A 27433-nucleotide genomic window follows, 5' to 3' on the forward strand; every position below is an offset into this window, starting at 1 on the left:
CTAGTCATACGAGGCCGTTGGGAATCAACACGGCGTTCCGTATTATCCTCCTGAACCCACCGATTTCATATTCCGCTAACAGTCATTGGATGTCGACCAACGCGAGCAGCAATGTCGCGATACGATAAACCGCAATCGCGATAGGCTACAATTCGACCTTTATAAAAGTCGGAAACGTGATGGTGCGCATTTCTCCTCCTTACCCGAGGCATCACAACAACGTTTCACGAGGCAACGCCGGTCAACTGCTGTTTGTATATGGGAAATCGGTTGGAAACTTTCCTGATGTCAGCACGTTGTAGGTGTCGCCACCGGCGCCAACCTTGTGTGAATGCTCTGAAAAGATAATCATTAGCGTATCACAGCATCTTCTTGCTGTCGGTTACATTTCGCGTCTGCACCGCGTCATCTTCGTGGTGTAGCAATTTTAATGGCCAGTAGGGTATTTTCCCAGTATCCTACCAGTGAAACGAAGTCAGCCACCTGCTTTACCTACGACCGAGCCTCCGTGATAATTCCACTGCATGCCCCTACCAATTATTACGTCCGTCTCCGGAGCCGAGGTGTCAGCGCGGCTGACTGCCACGCTGAGGACAAGGGTTCGAATGCCGCTACTCGTGGGTGGACTGGAACGGGGTGCACTTAGCCTCGAGAAGCCAACTGAGGTGCTACTTGTCCAAGCAGTAGCGGCTCAATGTCACGAAAACCGTCATTGGCCGGGAGAGAGGGTTTTCTGACCCACACCCAGACATTTCGCATCCAGTTACACCAGTGACACAGGATGACATAACGGTCGGTCGGTACGGATGGATCCGCCAGTGCTTGTGGACGGAGTTTATATTCACTACTGATTACGCCCAGGTAGTTACATGAGTTGACTGAATCAAACTGTGACTCGCTGGTTGTGTAGTCATAACCTACTACGGTTGTACGAGAGTCTGTGTAATGTACAATTTTAAAAGTCTCAGCATTTAAGGTAAATTGTCCATCTTTGCACCACTCTGAAATTTAAACAACGTGTGTCTAAATACTTGCCAGCTTTTCTTTATTTTGTTTTCTACTTTATTATGTATCACCTGCAGAAAGAAAAATACAAAGATTTCATTAATATTATTAACCAGGCCATTAATATACAGTACGAACTGCGAGAGCCCCAAATACAGTTCACTGGGAGACGCCTGAAATAGCTTCAGTCAGTGACTCTCCACCCAAGATAACACACTGCATACTCCCTATCAAGACATCTTCAGTCCATTCGCAAATTTCGTTTCTTACACCATAGGACTGCACGTTTATTTTCTTAATACGAGTTGGTGTCGTCCAGGAATAAGGAATACCGTACCTACCTGATAGCTTGACTGATTTGATTCGGGAGTCGGGAGGTCTTCTGGCACTCAGTCGAGCCAATGTGTTTGCGGTCGACAGACAGGTAGCGAGTTCAAAGAGGAAAGGAAGATAAAGATAACCCCGTCATTCGACACTGCGCACAAGCTCGAATTAACGAAGGAAACTGGAAGCGTCACTTTCAACCATTCCGACATTTGCCTTAAGCGATTACAAGATAATCCGTTTAACTAAGACAAAGAACCACATACTATCCGATTATAAGGTTTGTGGTGAACATATGGAAGACGTCCTATATCTCGAATATTTAAGGACAATACTAAAAACCATGAAATATGATCAATACGTATCGTCATTATTAGAGAAGGCGAATGGAATACAAATTCGTTCTGAAAAGTGTGGTGCATCGGTAAAGAACATCGCGTGTAAAAGCCCTTTGCGACGAATTCTAAAGTAGCGTCCCAGGGTTTGGAGTCCTTATGAAGTAGAAATGACAGCAGGCCTCGAAAGAATTCACTGACTCTCTTTTGGGAAGTAGCCCCCGCCACGTACTGTAAAATTGCCTGTGAAGTACATGGATGTACATGACGAATCAATTAAGAGACGGTGCGGAAATACCAAAATTTGGGAGGCCGCATGGGATTTTGTATGGCAGTCCTCCAGATTGCGAGTCCATTGTCTTAATCAATGCGCCACGTCGCCCGGTAGTAACCAGTTCCAATCGCAGCAGTGGAAAAAATTTCTTGTTGGCTCACAAGGGAGGAGAGATGGAGCCATACAACAAGTGACGACAAGAAATATGTACCAGTGTCCTCACCAGACTGTACTGAAATGACACGAAATGAAATGATCGTGGGGCATTGTTGGCCCAGAGGCTCCAACCGGGCAAGTTCGGCCGCCGGGTTGCAGGTCTTTTATTTCAGGTGACGCCACATCGGGCGACTTGCGCGTGGGTGGTGGTGAAATAATGTTGAGGACAAAACGACACCTAGTCACGAGCGGAGAAAATCTCCAGCCGGGAATCGAACCCAGGCCCGCTGCATGATAGGCAAATACGTAACCACTCAGCTGGGCAGGCGGCTACTGTATTTAAATTTGGGGGTAGTTGTGCATTGCCCTCGAAACACATAGGTATTCGTGGGTCACGTCACATGTGAGTAGTTTCAGGAGGAATGTAAACGAACATACACTGATGAGCCAAAATATTATGAACACTTGCATAATAATGTGTTGGTCGTTCTTAGGAACGCAATACAGAAGCGATTCTGCGCTGCATGGATTCGACAAGTCCTTGCTAGGTTTCCGGAGGTACCTGGCAACAGATATATACGCACATGTCATGCAATTCCAACAAATTATATGTTTTGTGGGCGCGGAGCTGGAGCCCAATAGCGTTCCAGATTTGTTCTGTCGAGCTCAGATGAGACGGATTTGGAGGCCAAGATATTAACGTGACCACTATCAAGTTCCTCAAACCAATGTAGCACTTTTATAGCCTTATGACACGAAAAGTTGTCCTTATGGAAGATACCACGGCGGAAGACATCAAACATGAAGGGATGCAGCTGGTAAGCAATAATACTCAGCCTATGATTACCACCAAAGGTTCCATGGACGGCCGAGGTGAGTATCCCCAACAGAATAACGCTGCGCTCATCGGCATACTTCCGCGGCGCCTTGCATGTTTGGAGCAGTTACTCGTTTGGATGGCGCCTTATCGGATCATGACCATCGACATGATGTAATAAGAAACGTGATTCAATCGATCAGGTGACAAGTTTCCACTGATCCACGATCCGATCTCCATGGCACCGTCCCCAATAAAATCGCAACTAACGATTTCGTTGGGTACACGTAGGAGTCATTTGCTTCGGAGACACATGGCCCATAATTATCGCTGAACAGTATGCCCCAAGCAGTGATCTTTATTCTACCTGGATGTATAGCTCTGATTTGAGACCATGGAACTTCGGTGTGCCTGGAGATCCTAGTCATCCGCATGGTCCGCCATATTGCTGCTAGGCAAAATGTTTCTTGTACGTGAAAAAGAGATCTTTACCTATATCAACATAGTATAGTAGGCTGGTGTGGGTACAGAATAGAGAAGTATTTTCATTTTGCATTCTCGTGCCATTTCGTGGCAGCCATATTGTAATTAGGCAAGACACGAAATACGAGCATCTTTGGTTAGCACGTTCATACAGCTGGAGTTCGACTTCCAGATAGTATAGTGATCACTAGCTCTTACATTTGACCTATACCAGCATTACTCACTCGTCAGACCTGTCACAAATGCCGCTTATCCAGCTTCACGCAGCGGGCAAACCCTGTGAACTGTTCTGTGATGAACCGCGAATGTCCAACACCTTATTGTTTACTCATTGTTTCACGGTCCTTAAACCCCTTTCCATATATGTTCATGATGGTAGCACGCGAACAGCGACCAGCTTCGCCTTTTACAAAATGCTCATTCACAGGCGACAGACCATAACAATTCGATTTTGTGAAAGTCATTTGTGTGAATAGACTTCTTCATTTACGACCCGTATCGTTGTTGGAATGATTCCCCATTTGTCTCCGACCCTATTAACCACAATGAGACGACAAATGTCATGGGATAGCCATATGCATATTTACTGATGGCGGTAGCATTGTGTACACAAAGTATAGAGCAATGCATTGAGCGGAGCTGGAGCTGCCATTTTTACTCAGATGACTCATTTGAAAAGATTCCCCACATAATTATGGCCGTACGACGGGAATAAACTGACTTTGAAGGCGGAATAGTAGTTGGAGCAAGACGCAGGGAACATTCCATTTCGGAAATCGTTAAGGCATTCAATATTGCGAATTTTACAGTGTCGAGTGTGGCAAGAATACCAAATTTCAGGCATTACCTGTCACCTTACACAACAGTGGCTGATGACCTTCACTTAAAGACCGCGAGCAGAAACGTTTGCGTATAGTTGACAGTGCTAAAACACAAGCAATACTGCATGAAATAACCGCAGTAATCGATGTCGGCGGTACGACTAAAATGCATTAGGACAGTGCTGCGAAGATTGGCGTTAGTGGGCTATGGAAGCAGACTACAAACGCAAGTGCCTTCGCCAACGCCATGATATCGCCTGCAGCGCATCTCCTGGGCTCGTGACCATACCGCTTGAAGCCTAGACGAGTGGAAAAGCGTAGTCTGCTCAGATGAGGCCCGATATCAGTAGGCAAGAGATGATGGAAGGTTTGGAATGTGGCACAGACCCCACGAAGTCAAGGACCCAATTGTCGACAAGGCATTGTCCAAGGTGGTGGTGGCTCCATAATAGTGTGAGCTGTGTTTACATGGAGTGGACTGGGTCCTCTGGTCCATGTGAACCGATCGTTGACTGGAACTGGTAACGTCGGCCACATGGAGACCATCTGCAGCCATTCATGGACTTAATGTTCCCATATAACGTTGGATTTTTTATAGATGACAATGAGCTATATCACTGGCCACAACTGTTTGCGAATGTTTTGAAGAAAATTTCGAACTATTCGAGCGAATGAACTGGCCACCCAGATCGCCCAACATGAACAGTTATGGGACATAATTGAGAGGCCAGTTCGTGCAAAAAATCCTGCACCAGCAACACTTTTACAATAATGGACGGCTATAGAGGCAGCATGGCTCAGTATTTCTGTTGGGGACTTCCAACGACTTGCTGAGTCCATGCCACGTCGAGTTGCTGCACTACCCCAGCCAAAAGAGGGTCCAGCACAATATTAGGAGGTGTCCCATGACTTTTGCAGCCTCAGTGTATTTTCCTTACCTCGTCACGGGCCAGTAACGCCGCCAAGCGGCATTCATTTCGCCGTGGGAAGTTGTCACAGTGTGCTGGGTCAGCAGTGTATGTAGTGACAAATGAAAATTTGGGCCGGACTGGGGTTGGAACCGGATGTAACCCGGATCTCTGCGTACGGGAGTAGTTGCTTCAACTTTTTGAGCTTGGCTTCTGATCACGCCACCACAACTTACTCAAAATTTCTTCGTCACTGGTGTTTTCTTCCTATTATTTCCACACATCAAAGCAACACGGGAACCTGGCGTTTATCTCTTGAATTAATTAGTGAGCAAATGATACCGCTTTCTCGCGGCAGTTCCGACATAATGGGAAACTACAGGCAAACTTCGAATCACTTCCCAAAATATAACTCGTAATCATTTACACAGTAAAATTATTATAATGTTTTTGTTGCCTTCGCTTTCAGTTCATTATACACAGTTAGAAGCTACAATAAGAAAGGGCCGTGGCATGCGAAGGAAGCACAAAGATCTGTTGGTATAGTATAAAGCGCAGCGCGCTAGCTTCCGAGACGGTTAGGTGTGCAGGACTGGAATCTTAATCCGAGCGGCGAATTACCAACCGTCGCTGGTCTTCAATTTCCGCCATGAACAATTGAAATGCCAACACAAACAGAACAAAGTTTACACAAGTCATGGACAGGTGGCGTACATGATTTCCCTCCATTAGGCAACTAAGGACTGTGGCGACAGGAATGTTATTCGTTCACAAAGTTAAATGAAATAAACTTGCCAAAACTTCAGCGCAACGGATCCCGTACTAATAACGAGAATAACTCTAGGTATGAGAACAAGACGAAGGTTGTAAGAGTTGTAAATGGCACGGAGCGGCCTTAGAGGTACTTTGACGCGTTGCTATTCACAAAGATTGTCACACAAAATGAAAATAGGGCAGATATATTTAGACGCCGGCTCTAAGTGCCTCATTGTTGCTTATAACGATAACTGATGATCAAAACGACGAGACGCCTCTTTGTCTTCTGTGTCTATATGAGAGAAAGGTAGTTTGTGAAAAACAGCTAATTGCTTCATTAAGAAAACGAGGCCAGATACTCTCCGGTTTACAGAAACGGATTTAATTAACGCGAAATTCGACACAGAGGCGGAAAAATCATGCGTCTCAGTCACGACGCTGTACTTCCTGACCTGTATTCGTGAATGAGAAAGTGTAGAATAGGCAATGGGAAAAGAGATAATGGCTGAAAAGATATATATACTGGAAATACTGTTTCAGTTTTTAATTACAAATTGGTGTGGTTATTAGAACACCGGCTAACCGGACGGAGGGGTAGGGTCGCGCTATTCTTCCGCTCTATATTTTTGTATTTTCACAGTTCATTATTAATATGTACGCTACTGTTCACCATGGCCTATCATTTTTTTTCATAGCACATAGACATATACTGCGTGCTTGTATTAAAATAACGATTTCGGAAAACGTTTTTGTTTTGAGATATAACGTTTTATGAAAATGTGGAAACTTATACATTTCAAAATATGTTTGTCTCTGTGGAGCGGCAAGATGAGAGTTCTGAGGGAGGGGGGATCTTGACTGAGAGGCCAAGCATTTTAATATTGTACTTCTGTATGCGTACGACAGGCATGTAACAAACAGGCATTTGTAACAAATATCGCGAATTTTCTAGCTGTTACTATTTTGAGAGTGACTTTGAAAAATTCCATTTTGAAAAACTAGATTAGATCCTCAAATCTCCTCGGTTAAATGTATTATGTATTGATTATCAATATTTACAATTTTGTTTTTCGCGTTGATCATCGAAGTTGTTAGTGACGTCATTGTTTCCCAACAGGACTGGGCCTTTGCTTTTGCGTGTGGATGAAACACGCAAGAACTTCGTTTCGCGTATTACGCAGTGAGATAAACACCCTGATTATGTAATTTAATTATTAATCTGTTAACATCCAAGTAAATATGTCACTTCTTTGGAGGAAAACATGAATAAAGAAAAAGAAAGTGCAAATTTTCAGTTGAATTACAACAGAAACATACGTGTAAGGGAAGCAAAATTCGCGATTTGTTGCGCATACATCAGTGCAGTCCCTAAATGTGTCAGCGAATTAGAAAGACATACCGTGGATCATTTCAAAAATCCTCCACACTGTGCAGGCGCGACCATTATGGTGGCGTGTTCAAGTTGAAATTCATGTCAGTTGTGAGCAATACTTTAGGCATGACGGTCATATACGCGTTTGCTGATTCGCGTGGCTGTGTCGTGAGTAACTCAGCTTTAAAATGGAAGCTGAACTCAAGACAGGTCTGATTACACAAAATGACCAGCGTTTCTACCCAACTGAAATTAACAATACTTTGAGAGGGGAGTATGGGAATAGTGTAGAACAATGAAGTGGATAGTGGCACAGTGGCACGGTGGTCTGCTCGTTTCCGTGAAGATCGGGTAAGCACTGATGGCAACCCAAGAAGTGTCAGGCCATCAACTGCAACAGACTATACCTCTCAGGTTATTACTAAGCCATTTTGAGGGAGGATCGACGATAAACATGTGAGAAAATAGCATATGAGGCCAGTATGTCTGTCACTTCAATTTACAGAATCATAACCGAAAAGTGAAAGATAAGAAATAATGCTGCCAGATAGGTTCCGCATGATCAGAAAGCAGATCGCAGAAAAATCGCAGAAGAATTGCTTCAACGTTATCGGACAGAAGGAGAACAGTTTATGAAAAGAACTGTTGCGCTTTATGAAACCCGGGTACAAGATTTTGAGCCAGAACTAAAGTCTCCATCGTCCGACTCTCCACGCCCGAAAAAAAAAAAAAAAACTCCGTCGTCAACAATCAAAGGTGAAACTGATGATAATCTTTGCGAATGAGATGGAGACATAACTACAAATACGAGTGCCGCAGGGGACGTCTGTAATAGGCGCGTACTAAAAGCTGTTTCTGCAAAATCTTTACGCCTGAGAATTTGTCAAAGGCTAAAATGGCTCTGAGTACTATGGGACCTAACTTCTGAAGTCATCAGTCTTAGACCTACTTAAACCTAACTTACCTAAGGACATCACACACATCCGTACCCGAGGCAGGATTCGAACCTGCGACCGCAGCGGTCGCGCGGTTCCCGACTGTAGCGCCTAGAACCGCTCGGCCACCCCGGGCGGCTATTTGTCAAATAAGGCCTGACATGCTTCCAGCTGCTGTCATTTTTTTGCACGATAAAACTAGACGGATTGCTTCCCTACCAGTGAGAGAAACGCTCGACAAGTATGCATGGGAAATTCCTCCCCACCCACCATGCAATACTCATATGAGCCCACCAGACTTTGATTTGTTCCCCAAACCGAAGGAACAACACTGTGAAAAAAGTTTTGATACAAATGATTGTGCTTCCAGTGAGGCAATACGACTAATGAGACAGCTCAACAATGAAGGTGTCCTATCTGGTACACAGAAGTTGCCACAATGTTTGGAAGCTGTTGCAAGCAAGGATGGAGATTATATTGAAGGCCTGTAAAGGTACTATGTAAAATGAATCATTTTTCAATTCTGTCTTACAGCATACAGAACTTTTGAAATGAGACTCGTATCAGCACTGAGAAATACAATAAGTCTGCAAGAAGTGACTGAAATGATATTCAAGCTGCTTTTCATTCCAAAATTCTAAGCTGTGAATAAAATGGTTCAGCCTAAATAGGCTGCAGCAGCACTTCATATTGACGCCGATCATTCATACAAGAATATGGACTGTAGATCGAACGTGAGTAAAACGCTTTTTGAATGATGTGATATAGCTAAAAAGTTTAATGACAAAAAAACTACTGTAAACAACACTAGAAATTGTAAACAGCACTAGAAATTGTGACTGGAATGTTTCATCAGAGAATACTATATTGTGACTGGAATGCTTCATCACAGAATACTATATTTGGGTTTAGGACCTGAAGCAGGTTGTCATACTATGATTAAAATGTGCCCTGTTCTGAAAACGAGACAGATGGGAAAAAGTAAGTAAACTGCTTATTCATTCAAATATAATCGCCATAGCTGTTAATCCATTTACTCGACTGTGACATAAAACGGCCAGTGCCATCGTGGAGAAGTATTTGGGTTGCCTACGGAATCACGATTGTACTTCTTCGTACGAAGCAAGTGGACGGCCACGAGTGTTTTCATTCAGGGTTCCGAAATTATGGGGAGAGATCGGGATTGTATGGAGAACGTGTAACTGGTTCCCAGCGAAACTTCTGCATTGTAGTAGAAACAAACTTGGAAACATGTGCTCTAAAGAAAGCCTGGTTAAAACATGGTTCCGTAGGGAAACATTTTTCCATGAAGGGAGTGACACATGTTCCGGACACATCTTCATAGGTCCCTTTTTCCTCCATTTTCAGTCAGGAATCCAACCCTTTAGTTTGTCGGTTTTTATTAATGTTCACACTGTATTGACAAGTACACAAACAACGCTTATTATACTGAGAAGTGTAGCACCTTAACACGATTTAGTAAATTTGATAAATGAACTATGAAACTAATTTTAAACGGGATGCAGTATGTGCCAGAAACTTGTAACACGTCCCATTGAGGAAATGTTCCGCAGTAAATTTCACAAAAACTGTTTGAGCAAATACGAGAGACAGTTGCAACTTGCAGAATCAAGAATGCCAAGATATATTGTATTAAAATGTGGTGATGACCGGCCTCCACGTTACTGGTCTATACACTCTAGAACAGAAATTACATGTCTGGCGTCAGCAGATGCAAATTGGGACCAGTGGCAATCCTGGTGTCAGTGCTCCAGCGTACCGCACGGCTTGGAGTCGTTTACAAAATGTTTATATCCTCGTAGGAATGGTGGATAACGCTGAAACAACCGTTTTTCGATTATATCGGTTTTTCAACGACATTCAAAGCTGAGTCTTAAAACCGGTCAAAATAACCGATTTCGGTTTTTATTACTATTATTTCCTACAACAGACGTAGAAATGGAATAAATACTGGAAAAAGTTGACTCATTCAGTTAGAAGATACATAGAGTCAAAATATTAAATTAAATAGGCAAATAAAACTTAGTCCGTCCCGCATTCACTGCTCCTCTCGAAAACTGATTAGTGGCTGCTGAAAAATAATGTAATCGAGGATAAAAAAAAAAGTTCGAATGTGTGTGAAATCTTATGGAACTTAACTGCTAAGGTCATCAGTCCCTAAGCTTACACATTAGTTAACCTAAATTATCCTAAGGACAAAGACACATACCCGTGCCTGAGGGAGGACCCGAACCTCCGCCGGGATCAACCGCACAGTCCATGACTGCAGCGCCTCAGACCGCTCGGCTAATCCGGCGGCTAATCGAGGATCATACGACTATTTGGGTATTACGAATGGTCAGCGCTAAATGGTTAAAACTGAGGTTGTACAACTCTATTTTTCATGTTAATTTGTCCAGTTTTAAAAATTACAAGCAGATAAACACATATTATGCAGACAAAGGCAACAGATCAACTACTTTCTGATTTTATTGTAAAGTGGGAATGAATTGTTGGTTTCAAGTTTTCGCCTTATTTGATGTCGCAACTTTATTGTGGCTCCTCCTGATCTTAATCTTTTAAAACAAATACGACATTGTATTTCACTGATACCGCACTACAGAAAATACTTCCAGACTGGGGATCGTGCCAGTCTGTACTGTAACTAATGTCCGACAGCAACAGCACGGAACTAATATACAAACCACATGGGCCAAGTCACGCACACGCTATTGTAGCTTATTTAGCCTAAACCTCCTTATTCACAGCCGAGATTGTTGGATGAAAAGAAGCTTGAAGATCCTTTCAATAGGCCATGCCAGAAGGTAACAGGGACATTATTGTCTCAGCAACGCTCTACCAATTCTTATGCCATGTGTTTGTTGTTCGTTTCTGTCGGCATTGTTACTAAAGTACCACTGATCACTTTTCCCAATGTCTACAATAACACAGTATTTCAAAGCAATGGGAATTTTACGAATAATAATTACTCGTTCTTAAAAAAAGCTTTATTTAAAAACCAAAAAATTTAGCGCTGCTTCTAGCGCTAATTGATATTTTGTTTCTTCTTCGTTATCAGTTATAACCGAGAGCAAACAAATGCCGAAAAATACCGTTCATTCAGAACTAAAATGCCGGTATCGGTTCTAACCGTTCGGTTTTTCCCATTCTCTTGTCTCTTTTAACGGCGCAGACCTCTAATTATGGAGCGCCAAATTATGTGGAGCGGGCGGGCACTGGGGAGAGCTGTCTGAGGCGCGGGGCAGTACAGCGGCCGCTGACTCAGGCCCTCGTGGCCGTAGACGGCATCGATCCGCAGCTGCAGAGAGCCGCCGCCTCCGCCGCCGCGCCATCCTACCTGCTGGCCCTCCCAACACCCGACACTGCCGCAAAGCCTCGCCAGCTGTGGCCCCAGCACTCTCCTGTGCGGCCTTTTCAACCTTGCCCGGCAGCCGTCTCAACCTCTTAAATCAAACGGTACTGTGTTCACTGCATGCCGCCGAGGCAAGATTTCACGTTATCCGGCTGTTGTCCAGTGCACACACCAGGCTGCAGCTTCCTGCATTTCATTCCTTCCCAGTCTCTCAGCACAGTCCCAGGAAAATCGAATCTGAACAAATGATACCGCGAGTTTTTGATTGTTGTTGTTGTTGTTGTTATTGTTGTGGTCTTCAGTCCTGAGACTGGTTTGATGCAGTTCTCCATGCTACCTTATCCTGTGCAAGCTTCTTCATCTCCCAGTACTTACTGCAACCTACAACCTTCTGAATCTGTTTAGTGTATTCATCTCCTAGTCTCCCTCTACGATTTTTACCCTCCACGCTGCCCTCCAATGCTAAATTTGTGATCCCTTCATGCCTCGGAACATTTCCTACCAACTGATCCCCTCTTTTTGTCAAGTTGTGCCACAAACTTCTCTTCTCCCCAATCCTCTTAAATACCTCATCGTTATTTATGTGATCTACCCACCTAATCTTCAACATTCTTCTGTAGCACCACATCTCGAAAGCTTCCATTCTCTTCTTGTCCAACCTATTTATCGTCCACATTTCATTTCCGTATATGGCTACACTCCGTACATATACTTTCAAAAAAGACTTCCTGACACTTAAACCTATACTCGTTGTTAACAAATGTCTCTTCTTCAGAAACGCTTTCCTTGCCATTGCCAGTCTACATTTTATATCCTCTCTACTTCGACCATCATCAACTATTTTGCTCCCCAAATAGCAAAACTCCTTTACTACTTTAAGTGTCTCATTTCCTAATCTAATTCCCGCAGCATCACCCGATTTAATTCGACTACATTCCATTATCCTTGTTTTGCTTTTGTTGATATGCATCTTATATCCTCCTTTCAAGACACTGTCCATTCCGTTCAACTGCTCTTCCAGGTCCTTTGCTGTCTCTGACAGAATTACAATGTCATCAGCGATACTCACAGTTTTTATTTCTTCTCCGTGGATTTTAATTCCTATCCCAAATTTTTCTTTTGTTTCCTTTACTGCTTCTTCAATATACAGATTGTAAAACATCGGGGAGAGGCTACAGCCCTGTCTCACTCCCTTCACAACCACTGCTTCCCTTTCATCTCCCTCGACTCTTATAATTGCCATCTGGTTTCTGTACAAATTGTAAATAGCCTTTCAAATGGTTCAAATGGCTCTGAGCACTATGGGACTTAACATCTGTGGTCATCAGTCCCCTAGAACTTAGAACTACTTAAACCTAACTAACCTAAGGACATCACACACATCCATGCCCGAGGCAGGATTCGAACCTGCGACCGTAGCAGTCAGGCGGTTCCGGACTGAGCGCCTTAACCGCGAGACCAGCGCGGCCGGCAAATAGCCTTTCGCTCCCTGTATTTTACCCCTGCCACCCTCAGAATATGAAAGAGAGTATTCCAGTCAACATTGTCAAAAGCTTTCTCTGAGTCTACAAATGCTCAAAACGTAGGCTTGCCTTTCCTTAGTCTATTGTCTAAGATAAGTTGCAGGGTCGTTATTGCCTCACGTGTTCCAATATTTCTACGGAATCCAAACTGATCTTCCCCGATATTATCCTCGTTTGTAAAGAAGCTAATGCTGGCTAAACGATACTAGCATTCGAACTACCTCGAGTACACGCCGCACAGCTCGGCCCAACTGCAAGTACTGCTCGAACAATCACGTATTCGTGCGGCGCGAGTGCAAGCGATGCGCTGCAAGAGGACCGACAAACTAACCACTACAAACTACCGCTCCGCGCTTAAAATCTGTGAATTTTGCAAAAAAAAAAAACAACAAAAAAAACGGAGGAACTATTTCTAAATCCGCGCAAAGTCATACTGTATTTGAAGAAATTTGCAATAAGAGTTTTCATACGTAAGTCTGACAGTCAGAGGCGAAAAGGTACTTCAGTAAGTCCTGCGCAAGAAGACATAATATCTAATTTAATTATTAGAGGCCGTTGTGAGTACATAAGACAGTGAAACTGATAACATTTCTGTACAACGGGTTACTGTGCAACTATGAATATGATCTGAAGGTGAACGACTGTGCCTGAAACTTGTACTGCAATAGTGACATAATACATAACGAAAGACGGACTGAAAATAAGAGTTTTCGTATAAATAAACACCGCAGATCTCTCCTTACTGAAAAGTATGTCTCGCTTCGAGAATAACAGTATTTAAGAACAAGCAGTTTTCAGTAAATGCTGTCTGTCATGGTCGCAACACAATATTTAAAACTGTCGTAACTATATGATGAAAATGGCGCTGTTTCGAAATTACAATAAATAATCCATTGTTATCAGAATTAAGGTTTAACGAAAATTAGTCAACACAATACTGCTCTTCATGTTTAGCAGTACATACTTTCAGCAACATTGCGTGCCTATATTGGTGAGTGATCATCATTTTCCATGTGAAAAACATTTCGAAGACAAATCGAAAGAAAAGACTGTTCTTAGCTATAGTCACCCTCATACCCATTGTTAAAGAGGACTGAAAAGTGGTTATCTCCCGTAAATTCCTGTGAGGTTATTTCAGATAGACTTAAGTGATACTTTATTTTAGGTCACATATGATTACAACAAAATAAACTGAGTGTAATGATATCATTTTGCGTTACTCACTAGTTGTGTATCCAAACTCATCTTCCTCCTCAGGATCTGCTTCAATTTCCTCTTTACTCCTTTTGACATTTCCTGCACTAGCTCGGTGAATCTGTCAGGAAAAAATAAATAAATAAATAAAATATGTCATAACCGGAATTCTTCACTAGCAGCCAAATGATCAGGTTTATCATATAACGGGTGATCAAAAAGTCCGTATAAATATGGAAACTTAATAAACCACTAAACAACGTAGATAGAGAGGTAAAAATTGACACTCATGCTTGGAATGACATGGGGTTTTATTAGAACCAACCTATATTGCTAGCCGCGCGAAAGATCTCTTGCGCGCGTCGTTTGGTGATGATCGTGTGCTCAGCCGCGACTTTCGTCATGGCCTGCCGCGGTGGTCTCGCGGTTCTAGGCGCGCAGTCCGACACCGTGCGACTGCTACGGTCGCAGGTTCAAATCCTGCCTCGGGCATGGATGTGTGTGATGTCCTTAGGTTAGTTAGGTTTAAGTAGTTCTAAGTTCTAGGGGACTGATGACCACAGCAGTTGAGTCCCATAGTGCTCAGAGCCATTTGAACCATTTAGAACTTTCGTCATGCTTGGCCTCCCAGGTCCCCAGACCTTAGTCACTGCGATTATTTGCTTTGGGGTTACCTGAAGTCGCAAGTGTATCGTGATCGACCGACATCTCTAGGGATGCTGAAAGACAACATCCGACGCCAATGCCTCACCACAACTCCGGACAAGCTTTACAGTGCTGTTCACAACATTACTCCTCGACTACAGCTATTGTTGAGGAATGATGGTGGACATATTGAGCATTTCCTGTAAAGAACATCATCTTTGCTTTGTCTTACTTTGTTATGCTAATTATTGCTATTCTGATCAGACGAAGCGCCATCATGTCGGACATTTTTTGAACTTTTGTATTTTTTTGGTGCTAATAAAACCCCATGTCATTCCAAGCATGTGTGTCAATTTGTACCTCTCTATCTACATTATTCCGTGATTTATTCAGTTTTCAAATTTATACTGACTTTTTGGTCACCCGGTATATCCGAACCACAACCACAGAAAGCCGAAGAATGAATGACGTGACAGTAAAAGCGTGCTACAAATTATTTAGCTATATATAGGTGCAAAATCCAGTATCTGTTCCTTTATTTTTCGATAAAAATGTATCAGTAAATGAAATAAATATAATGTTCACTCTAGTATGCCGGCACGGAGACTTCGAGAGGCCGCCGGAGAGTATGGTGTTCGCTTTCGCCCGTGGCTGTTACCACGGAGGGCACCTGCATTGCCTCCCGCGGAGAGACAGACATTCCGTCAACCAATTACAATCCGTCGCCGCCCTGGTAAGTTCTGCCGCACAGCGATACGCAAGTCGATCATTCCGAGCTGACTGTGGGGTGGAGAAGTCGGCGGACAGACGAGATGGAGCGAAAGGAGTGACTGATCGCTCTCCGGTGCGGCCTCCGCTAATTGCCGCAGCAAAGGCAATCCCCACTGCTAGCTGGCTCCAGCAGCTGGTGGAGGAACAGAAGCCGGCCGAGCAAGCTGTCGCAAATCTATCAGTCACGAAAGCGGCCAGCTCCTCAACGGCATCTACCACCAGCCAGTCCAAGCGGAGACCACCACCAGTAGTCATCGAAGTCAAGGACTACAGAGGATTCCTGCTGTGCCTCAAGCAGTAGACGTCCGCAGCGTACACTGTGAGGGCCGTGAGAGCTGACACGATGCGGATGCAGCTCGCCAACTGGGGCGGTGACGAGTGAGGCGGAAGCACGCTAGTTTTCTTTCTACACATACGCCGCTATTTCGAAGAGGCTCGCCAAGGAAGTGTTTAAGGGTTTCCCGCGTTGTGAGGTCACTGACGTCCTGAAAGAAGAACTGGAGGAACTTTGATTTAGCGTGAGTTCGGCGACACGCATGAAGTCACCCCAGACACAGAAAGTCTCTCTCTCTCCCCACGTTGTTGCAACCGATAACCAGAAGAATAAGAACCTCTTTCAGGCGACGCGTGTGGCCACACAGTAATCACAGTAGAACCACTTCGCACAACAGGTACCTACCTAAGTGCTTCTGCTGTCAACAGATAGGGTATGTGACACGCTACCGCTCCTTCAGAGGCGTACGTAAAGTGTGCAGGCGACCACGGGAGCACAAAATACTCATATCTGAAGGCGCAACCATCGACATTCAAGGACTGTGGCGGCTAGCAATTCGCAAGCTACCGAGGTTGTGGAAGCTTATAACGCAGCGGTAGTTCGCCAGCGTTGCGTGCCCGTAAAGCAGTAGGCTGATAGCTGCACTCTACATCCATGTCCACTGATCCACTGATAACGATGATTGATGATGATTATGTGTTTAAAGATACTAAACTACTGGGTGTTCAGTCCCTCCTTAATATGAGAGAAACATGTAAAAAGGTTGAGCCGTGGTAAAAATTGCTGTTTTAAAGAGCGCGCCGCAGCGGGTAGTGTGAAGCAGTCGCCCTCCGTTTCTGGCGGTGGCGCCGCTGTGGCAATCGCAGCTTTGGTGTCTCCCTCTGGTGGGAAAGGGGAAAGGTTGCTTGTTCACGTGCATTTAAGAGGGCTATGAGCTCGCCAGTCGGTCAGTCTGGGTTCAGTCTCTCGTCCCCAGCTTGCTAGTCTGTCTCTCGTCCGAATTTGTGGGGCAGTTAGTGTCTGTCTGTGTTAGGATGTCTTTCGTTCGGATCAATCTTTAAAGCCGGATAAATGAGTCTTTCCACCAGTAAGAGAACTCACCGCGTGGTCGCCCGGTCGGGGCTTAGTTCCTGCATCTGAGTCTGCGCGTTAAGCCGCCAGTCTACTCGAGTTGCTCAGGCATTGGCGGTTGTATCGATCGGTTGGTCGATCGCGCACTGAGACACGAGATGACTTGTCCGCCTTGAGCGTCGGCGCATGTGAGGTCGCCACGTGAGTCCAGTGGGCCGCGCCGTATAGCGAGGGGTAGTGGCTTCGCGACCGACACGAGAGCGACAGGAGTCCACCCACGACATCAGTTTGGCCGGTGCGAGCTGCGACGCCGTGGCGTAACTCGTTCTCCGAGTGCTTCTGGGCCCCTTCAGTTACTATCTTGTGGAGCTTGGCTCGGTCATTTCCTGGTTCAGGTATGTCGTTTTGCCAGTGGGCGTGTTTCCTCTACATGGTTGGGTCCGAGCAAGTATTTCCGCCGTTGTGTGTCTGCAAATGAGTGGGAGACACATCAGCAGTGCAGTCGCCACGGAGCAGCAGTCGCGGACGGAGTAGCGGGCAGTCGGTCGGTTGGTGCGGACCAGGAAAGACGGGAGATCGGCGCGCCTTCCTGCGTCCGTTGAAGCGGCTGGCAGTGGACGGTTCGGGAGAGCGATTTGGGGGTGCTGCGCCAGGTCTTCTCCAGAAATCGCAGTTTATTAGAAGTTAAGTGATTGGTGATACGTGGTTTCATTTACTTGTTTGTTTTCTTGGTCAGTCTCTCGTCCCCAGATTGCTCGTCTGTCTCTCGTCCGCATTTGTTAGGCAATTAGTGTCTGTCGGTCGTTCGGAGCTGCCTCTGTCATGTTTGTCGGATTTGGTGTGTTAATGAATTTATTGTTTGGAGTATAACGGCCTAATTCCTGAAATATGTTTTGATCTTGCCTATCATCTTGAGAGGCGGTATCTGTGTACTGTAGAGCATCTTAACTTGTAAAATTTTATATAAGATTGCATTTTATGAGCTTTTATTTAAATGGTCATTTTAGTATATAAAGTTGCCACCCTTCCACCGTAATACTTTCCTTAGAAGTTAAAATCAAGTTGCACCTTCGGTGGCAAAGCAAATTTTTTTTAATTTTAGTGTTTTGTACTATTTCCATCCCTCCCACGGGGTGCATAGTTTGTGTGCTTGTGTGAATTGATAAAACTTTTAGTTTAAAGTAATCTGATGTGTTGCAGATTTGCACCAGTGTAGTCTTTCAGAGGTTGTTGTGAGCGGTCGTAACTACATCTACATTCATACTCCGCAAGCCACCGTGTCAAAAAGGGAGCCTCAGCCCGAAACCTCATACAGTCAAAAATTGTTTCTTTCTGCCTCTGAATAAATTTTAACTTGATATTTAGAGGGTGCTTTCTGATTATAATTTTAAATCTGTTTCTTTTAAAGTGAATAAAATTCCTATTTGTTAATGGAATTTAATTATGATTTCATCAGTTACTCCCTGGCAACTACTTCCACGCTCACATAATGTGATTAAATGTATTAATGTTCTTGATGAATCGCTAGTAAATAAAGTCTTAAGAATATTTTTTTGTAAATAAATCCACGATTCAAAGGTAAAAAGCGAAAAAATGGGGACTTGACTGCTCAAACTATATAAGCAAGTCAAGAGTTTAAAAGGGCGTGACAGTAGTTGTAACATATAGGTGAAAGAAAGGAGAGATAACACAGGCAGCATCTTGCACAAGAGCATCTACAGGCACAACAAGAGGAGAGGGGAAGAAAGTAACCTGCAGTCACTTGATGGGTACCCACCCCAGGGGGAGGGTCTCGCCCACACAACCACCCCTAACAATGGAAGCAGAGGAATATTATAGGTTATAGTAAAATCCACTCTCCCTCATAAAATCTAACACTTTGGTTGTGGCGCTCATGTCATTTGCAAGCACCTGAGATAATGAGGTAGGCAAGTTGAGAGCATGCCGCAGATCAACCAGCAGGGTGCACTAGACAAGAACAAGCACTGTTGTTAGTGGACTACCACAGCTGCAGTGAGGAGGATTCTCCTGATGCAGAAGGAACTCGTGGGTGAGTCTTGTGTGGCCAATGCGTAGCCAGCACAACACAATGGCTTCTTTCCAAGAGGCCCGGTAAGATGTACGCCACACCTTAGAGAACCCTTTAATTGCTCTCAACTTTTTTGAGTCATAGTAGCCTGCTATTCCAATTCCCAGAGACTCAAAATATTGCGCCAAAGTCCTAATCTTAACTCTGTGCGTGACATCCTGACATCAACCTGATCTCCTGTAGTTGCTTCTTCAGCTAAACGGTCAACAAGTTCATTTCCTGGTGCAGTGTTCACAAGGAAGTCACTGTCTTTCCAGACCTGTAGAGGTCAACCAGGAGGTTTGGATGTCGGTGACCAAGAGCTTTTCAGGACAGCACAGGGTTATGACTTTTAAGTAAATCATGGAATCACTACAGATCAGAAAGCTCATTGAGGCCTGGGATTTGATGCACCACAAAGTCTGTGAGATGGCAGCAAACTCTGCAGTGTATACACCCCAGGCATTTGGCAGAGAGTGCTTCTCGTGCCCCCTTACATGTGCTGAAGTGTATCCGACCCTGTCGTTGACTTTTGATCTACCTGTGCAGATGTATATTGGGTTAGAATAATCGTGAAGGACTGAAATAAGCAAGTGTCAGAGAAGGGTAGGATCAGCATCCTTTTTGCAGCTATAAAAGAGGTCCACCCATTTTGTAGGGCAAGGTACAGGCCATGGGGAGGGGGAACTGTTGAGAGGCAGCTCTGCACTTTGGCCCAGAGTCTCTTGAATGCTATTGAAGTATCCACTGAGGGATGGCACTTGTGACATTGAAGCGCCCTGCAGCATTCTCTGAGAGCTGTGGCTAGATCATCAGGCCACCATGGCACTAGTGGTCGTAGGGATGAGCTGGAGGAGTAGGGTATCATTGCTGCTAAAGCATGAGTAATAGTATAAATAGTATTCTGTACCAATTTGTCAATATCTGTCACATAACTGGTTGCAAAAATTGGCTGCAGAGGTGAAAACCTATCAATTAACTTTCCAAAGCGACCACTGTAGAGCATGTTAGCATGTTCTAGATATTTTTTTTAGTGGAGAGGGAGAGAACGATAGGAAAATGGTCGCTCTCACAAAAATCACCACGGACGTGCTACTGAATCAGGGGTAATATACTCAGGGTGCAAACTGCAAGGTCAGTAGCTGAAATTGTTCCCTGAGTTACACTGAAATGGATTGCAGCTCCAGTGTTGAGTAGACAGACATCCAATTCTCAAAGGAGGTATTCTTATACTCAACCACTGTGATACAATGTCACTGCCCCAGAGATGATTATGGGCATTAAAGTCCCCCAATAAGAGGAAGGGGGCAGTGGAGAGGTAATGCACCACAGTACGGTATCCTCCCCAAATGGTCCACACTTTGGGAAGTGGAGGTCAAATCCAAAAGGGGACCAGTATTTAAAGAGCCAAAAAATGTGAGGAAAAACGTGTTAAAGCAAAGTGAAAAGGGCAAAAACCTTCAATAGTCCGAAGAACAGTCACAAGAACAAGATAAAAAACTTGACCCAATAAAAAAGACTCCTATTAGCCTTCTCTTACGATAGGCAAGGAAGGTCTGCGGGTCTATTCTAGCCTCCAGCACTGCAGGGTTGGTAACACAATACATCTGACACCAAACTGTAGCAACCTGGGGTGAGTGGGGCCACTATTGTGTAGAGGTGGTGGAGTGACAAGGTGTTGATGCAGTTGTGCTGGCCAGTGATGACCAGGAAAACTCAATGCAAGTCTTGTGCTACAATGATTGAAGTGCTGGAATGACACAGTCATACACCCCTGCAGGTATACGGTCTGCCGACTGCATTGTCGGCTGCAGAAGCCTGGGGTGGTGTGATGGACATTTGACATCTGTGTCCTGCTTTGCTGGCGCTGTTTTCTTCAATCAGCAGTGCATGCCCCTGTTAGCACTGTGCACTTGTGAACGAGAAGTGTCAAGTGACACGAATGTCTGTCGAGATTCTGGTAGAGATTCATTGCTGTGGGAAGAGAAGCTTGCACCTGTACTGGTGGCTGGCAGTCACACTTCCCAGGCCACAAACTGGTGCCGACCAAGACAGAAGTTCGGATGTTGCTATAGAGCCTGAACACGGTTCATCCATTGTACTGCTCCCCCATGGGTGCAGAATTAACAGTGTGACCTGGCATGGTGGAGATGGCTGCAGAGACTGGCATTGGCTGCTCACTCATCCATAATGTAGTGGAGACATAAGTGGCCCTGGTGTTGTGGAGGGTGTTTCCAGACTGTGCTAGAATCCAAGGGTATTTGTCATGGTTAATGACACATTTGTTGTGCCAATACACAACTTCTAGGCACATACAAACCAACACCTTCATGGCAAAATGGTGTGGAAAGTTCTCTCAGGCTGGTTTGTAGTTGCACTACTTTTCTGCGATGTCATCGAAATTACATGCCTTGGTCCGGCCACCTTGTGGTTGGTACATAGGCTTGTTTATGAAATCGCATACTAGTCCTCCACGCCTGCCTGCTCACCTTGTGTACTGCTGCAATGTAGCTGCTTTTCTCTCACTAAATTAGCGATGTTGTTACAAATAGAATATTACTTTTCACACAAGACTCCAACTGTTGATATTTTTTGTTTATTTAAAGGTTTTATTATGTACTCAGAAAATGTATACACAGCAGATTAAGTAGAGGAGCCCTTTTGAAACCCGAACTCTGTTTGGTTAAGTATCCTATACTACAGAGGGGGGTGACAACACCAGAGTAAGTTACCTTTTCAAAAATTTTAGAAAATGATGTAAGTGATATCTCTAAAGAGAATCAAAAAGTTTCCATTCAAAGGCCATACAGTCCAGAATTGGTGTGACAATCAGGCAAAATTGCCTTGAGCATTGAGGCAATCATCCTACCAATGCAATAGCTTGAATATACCCATTTGGTAATACCATGTCCTGCTGCATGAAGAAGTCTGTAACTGTCTGCTGCACATCCTCATCATTTAAGGCTTTTTTTAAGGGACCAAAGGTGTGATAATTATATGAGGAGAGATCAGGAATACACAATGGGTGCCCTAGTGTCACCCACTTGAGTTAGCTTAGCTTCTGTATTACAGCGTTTGTGATAGGGGTAAGTGCTTTATGATGAAGCAGCAGTACCCTTTGCCACAGTTTACTCAGATGGCTGTCTGCTGGTGTTTGCCCTCTGGCAGACAAGAAAAGAATAAAACACATTGGTCTTATTCTGATGCACTTGGTAAATAACATCAGCATTTTTCACATTTCCACATTTACCACATACGTAATGGAAAGACACAGATGCCATACTGTTCCCTTGACTACACGGAGTTTATATACTTGCACCAGAGTCATGCTGCATTGTATATATGCTGCAGCAATGCCCTCAGGGGAAAGCTTTTTGATCACTCCTTATATTTTTATGATGTTTGATCAACACTGTAGAATTGCTGCAGAAACTGAAATTGAGTATTTATATCTGCTAAATTTAATTTGTAGTAATAAAGTTTTTTTTGTTTTTCCTATGTCAGTTTAATTATTATACATATGACAAGTAATGAGAATAATATGGAAAGGATAGAGGAGATGTTGAGTCACAGATAGGTGCAACAAAATATCTATCAAACAAGTTAACTTTTGGCCAAAAAGACCCTCTTCCAAATTAAGCAACATACACATATATACAATTCCACAAATGCAGCCCACACACATATGGCCACTGTCTCTGGCTGCCATGGCCAGGCTCTGTGAGATGAATTCATATGAGAGAGAGAGAGAGAGAGAGAGAGAGAGAGAGAGAGAGAGAGAGAGAGAGAGAGAGACTGTGTGTGTGTGTGTGTGTGTGTGTGTGTGTGTGTGTGTGTGTGTGTGTGTGTGTGTGTGTGTGTGCGCGCGCGCGCACGCGCGCGCGCACATGTGTCTGTGTCTAATTCAGAAGAAGGCCTTTTTTGCACAAAGCTTACTTGCGTGATGGTCTTTTTGTTGTGCCTATCTGCAACTCAACATTTCCACTATATGATGAGTAGCAAACTATCCTTTCCGTAATACTGCTATTACTCCATCCTGGATTTTCTATTGTTTGACATATGAAAAGTAAGTTTATTGTAAAATACTATACAATATGTGCTCTAACTGAACAACCTTCAAAGAATGAATGAGTGAATGAATAAACATCTTGGGAGTCACCCTTCATGTGGAGAAGCCTGACAAAAGAACATTTCAATCTGTCTGGGAATTATACATTACATAAATGACTAACAACATTAATTATTAAGAAGCCAGAATTGTTTAGCATCCTATTGGAGATGTTATCCACGCCATATGAACTTTTACTTATTAAAGTCATGATGATCTTTCCTATTTTAAATTGATATGTAAGATTTATTTTTTTGTCCTCTGTGTTGCTTTCTTTTTTAAACTATTCATACCAATGTTCTTAACTACTTTTAAAACATATTTATAAATTTTGATTAAAGTTCAGTCTTGATCACACCATTTATGCCTCAATGACACAGGTAACCGGTTTTGATTATTTTTACATAACCATCTTCAGACCCATGGCTTCCTTGGAGGATGGTAGGCGGAGCTCTCCTCAACTGGTATGAAGTCAAGCAGCTGAGGAGAATTCCCCCTACCATCCTCCAAGGAAGCCATGGGTCTGAAGATGGTTATGTAAAAATAACCGAAACCGGTTACCTATGTCATTGAGACATAAATGGTGTGATCAAGACTGAACTTTAGTCAAAATATAATAATCTATTGATCACTGTATTCCAAAAATGTTTACCAAAATATTTATTAAAATTATTGCTCCATGTGAACTTTTTCACAATGCTCCTGTTCTCTTCTTAATAGAAATAATGATTCATTCTGTGGCTGCTTTCCATGTCTCTGTTTTAACAACATTCCATACTTGTTTGTTTCTATTGTATGATCTGTCAATTTCAGTCAAGATGTGCATACCTCTGGACATTTTTTCCTTAATATGTTACAGTACTGCTTATAATATGGAAGTATTTCTGGATCATTACTTGTTCTGGCTATTTTGTACATGTCCCTTTTCCATTGTGAAAAATAGTGTGATGCATGTTGTCATCCAATATATCTTTAATAGTTTCCCATCATAACATTTAATTATATTTTTAGTAAAATTACTGTCAAAAATTGACACAAACTTAAATTTAGAGCAAGCATTAAAATCTTTGTAAACTCTGCCACAGTCAACATTTTTAAGCTTTCTTTAAAATCTTCATTATTTCTGTCATCAATCACCTCACTGCTTAATTTGAATGTTTCTGAACTGTACATGGAACTAAGTTATGCGCTGTAACTAACTGCAACATGATCTGACAATCTGTTGCTTTTTTTCCAGCATGCATTTCTTTATAGCTGCTCATTATATGAATATACTACCTATCTTGAGCAATATCGGCATGCAAATGTATTACTGATACTAAATTACAAGTGGCTAACTTCCACTCTTGGTCACTTTTCCTGTCAGATTTCTTCAAGAAATTTACATTGCAACGATCACATATCAACACCTTCTTTCTGCCTGATGGACACCACAATAAACTTTCATAATTTTTCATTAGTATTTCCTAGTTGCACTTGGAGAGTTGTATTAGGTAACAATTACATGTATTAAGTTTTCCATAACTGACTTACAACCACATGCTTTTACATCTTGATATGAACAGAATTTACTTATTTCTATTCCTTTTTTGTGACTGTGGTAATTTCTCCTTAATCTGCATTGGATATACATGAAGAGGAAGCTAATTTATAACCCCTTACATTAAGATTTTCTAGCCATATGGTTACATGGTTTTCAGACAGACAAATGATATCTATTTCTTTCCAACCACTAAAATCCTCCAAAAAGATTACGAGCTCATGACATGTCTCCTTCAAGGTAAGTAGCAATCTGTCTTTCCCTACATTGTTGATAGCCAGAATTAATTGTTCTCTTTAATCATCTAAAGCAATGATCACAACATGTCCACAGTAACCAAAGAAATAGTAAAGAATAATTATTTTGTATTCATTTAGTATTATATTCAGCATGGGGACATGAAACTCTTAGCACTTTCGATCAAACAGTAGAACCACTAAATATACAGTGAGAGCTCTATTGTGTATAATATATATAAAAAGAAGGATTGAGAAGTGAAGAGAAAAATCATTACCTCTTGCCCCTTTTTTGTGAAAATGCGACCTTCCAGGTCTCGCACATCCTCTTCATCTTCCTCACTGTCTTCACTTGAAGAATACTTTCGCTCAGATCTTTTATTCTCTGTTACTTCACGGTTACTCTGCTGCAATTCCTGCTTCCCTTCATCTGACAGTCCCACCTATGATGAAAAAGAAAATTTAATTTAAACATTCAAAATAGAAATTAAATTACAATTAAGTTCACAATGTAACACATTCTTGGTGACTTCTTTTTGTATAATTTTGAAAGGTATTCTATAACTATAATATGAACAACATGGTGAAAAGCTTTATCAAGCTTTTTCATATGATTAAATCCATTTTATCTCTTCAGTTGAAACTTCCGAGCTGAGAGGCCATGGTTGATGTATAAAATTTCCACCTGACGTTTCATCTCCATCTGTGGGAGACATCTTCTGAGGTCATCCGGCTACTGCAGTAGCTGGATGACCTCAGAAGATGTCTCTTGCAGATGGAGACGAAATGTCAGGTGGAAATTTTATACATCAACCACGGCCCCTCAGCCCGGAAGTTTCAACTGAAGACAACACCGGCTGTGGAAGCCTACATTCCATTTTAAATGAATCACAGTGGGCATTTCAAATTTTCCTGGCTCAAAGTAAAGCCAGAGTAAAATTTCAAACTTTTACTTAGGAAGAACTTCAGTTTCCAGTTGATTGATCAACATGAGTCTTACCCCTTGCAGCAATTTACGTATATCATTTATGCATTAATACAAACTAAAATTTCCGTGCTCTTTGATAAAATGTGTAAGTCCTGACTTCTACATATGTTGCCAATTGTGCTGATGGACTACAACAGCCAGGTAATTGTGGCAGGAGGTGCATACAAATATAGCTTGGTTAGTTTTGTGAATGTCTTTCAAAAAATAAGGCATTTTGTTTAACCACAACATTACAGGTGAGTATGATTCTATTATATTTTATCAGTACTTTTGTTGAAAGCTGCAAATGGATATAGCTAGTTCTGGTTAGTGTGACACGTGGAGTGGATAAAGGAGGAAACCGTGTTCCAAGTTTTATTGTATTTTTTTCGTTTGAAGAGATGCAGACTACACTGTGGCATTTAAAATGATTTGGTTCTTTGGTGATGAATTTAAACAGGCTCATCTATGCACAGGATGGTAGCACTTTCGGGTTGGGCAGAGGAGGCTACCATACAGGAAATCATTGTAAAAGTTCTAGATATGGTAATGGAAAATTGCAACAATGTGTTCAAAATAGCTGATACTGCAGCACCTTCATTGAACAAGAACACTACATGCTATATGAGGAACAGAAAAGGAAAAAGTTATGAGTGATGTAACTGTGTACTTATAAACAGAAAGGGCTGTGAAATAACATTACAGTACAAAATCTGAAAACATTTAGATTCAATTTGCATGATGTTTTTGCATAGCAAGTGACTGTATTTGAAACTCGCATTTCTTTTATCATGCAGTCCAAATAACAATCACAATTACGCAATATTATGTCAAATACACCAAAGCCAAAGAAGGTAACCACAATATTTTATTCTTATATTGCAGTTCTTCTTTGTCTGGTAGGAAAGTGATAAATCACTGTTTATCACGATTTATGGGAGAGCATAATGGAATTTTGGAAAAACCTGAACTGGCAGATGGTTGAAGCATGATGCCTACTATTACCAGAGCTTATTTACAGTGGTTCAGGAACAAGAACTAACAGAGGAATCTTATAGAATATACTATAGCCCCCTAATTCAGCTTTCATAGGGATTATGAAGACAAAAGTGGACAAATTAGAGCATGTACAGAAGCATTGTAGTTTTCTTTCTTTGCATATGCCATACCATGAATGGAATGGGTAGAAACAGAAATATATATTACAATGAGAAGTACCCTCTACCATGCACTTCACAACAGTTTGTAGAGTATGAATGTAGATGTAAATTTAGAATGACTAAACCTGCTACACTAGTAAGTGCTTTTGCACCAACATAAATATCACACCTACCTCCTTCCTAATATAAAGTTAAACAACACACACACACACACACACACACACACACACACACACACACACACACACACACACACACACACAGATGACTGCCATCTCTGGCAGCTCAGGACGTTGTGCCTGTCTGCAACTCAATGT

At 42.7% G+C, this 27433-nt stretch overlaps 1 protein-coding gene across 7 annotated transcripts in view; it reads right to left on the bottom strand.

The window, feature by feature from the left end:
* The window catches only part of LOC126365733 (multiple PDZ domain protein), a 2074088-nt gene that overhangs the window by 1053813 nt on the left and 992842 nt on the right, over positions 1 to 27433 (bottom strand). For all 7 annotated transcript variants that reach the window (XM_050008182.1, XM_050008180.1, XM_050008184.1 and 4 more), the window contains 2 exons: positions 25268 to 25432; positions 14307 to 14397 (listed from right to left, as the gene is read on the bottom strand). In XM_050008182.1, coding sequence (XP_049864139.1) covers positions 14307 to 14397; positions 25268 to 25432 — 256 coding nt within the window. The remainder of the gene's footprint in view (positions 1 to 14306; positions 14398 to 25267; positions 25433 to 27433) is intronic.

This window comes from Schistocerca gregaria, chromosome 4, assembly GCF_023897955.1.
Source record: "Schistocerca gregaria isolate iqSchGreg1 chromosome 4, iqSchGreg1.2, whole genome shotgun sequence".
In the NCBI taxonomy this organism is placed as follows: domain Eukaryota; kingdom Metazoa; phylum Arthropoda; class Insecta; order Orthoptera; family Acrididae; genus Schistocerca; species Schistocerca gregaria.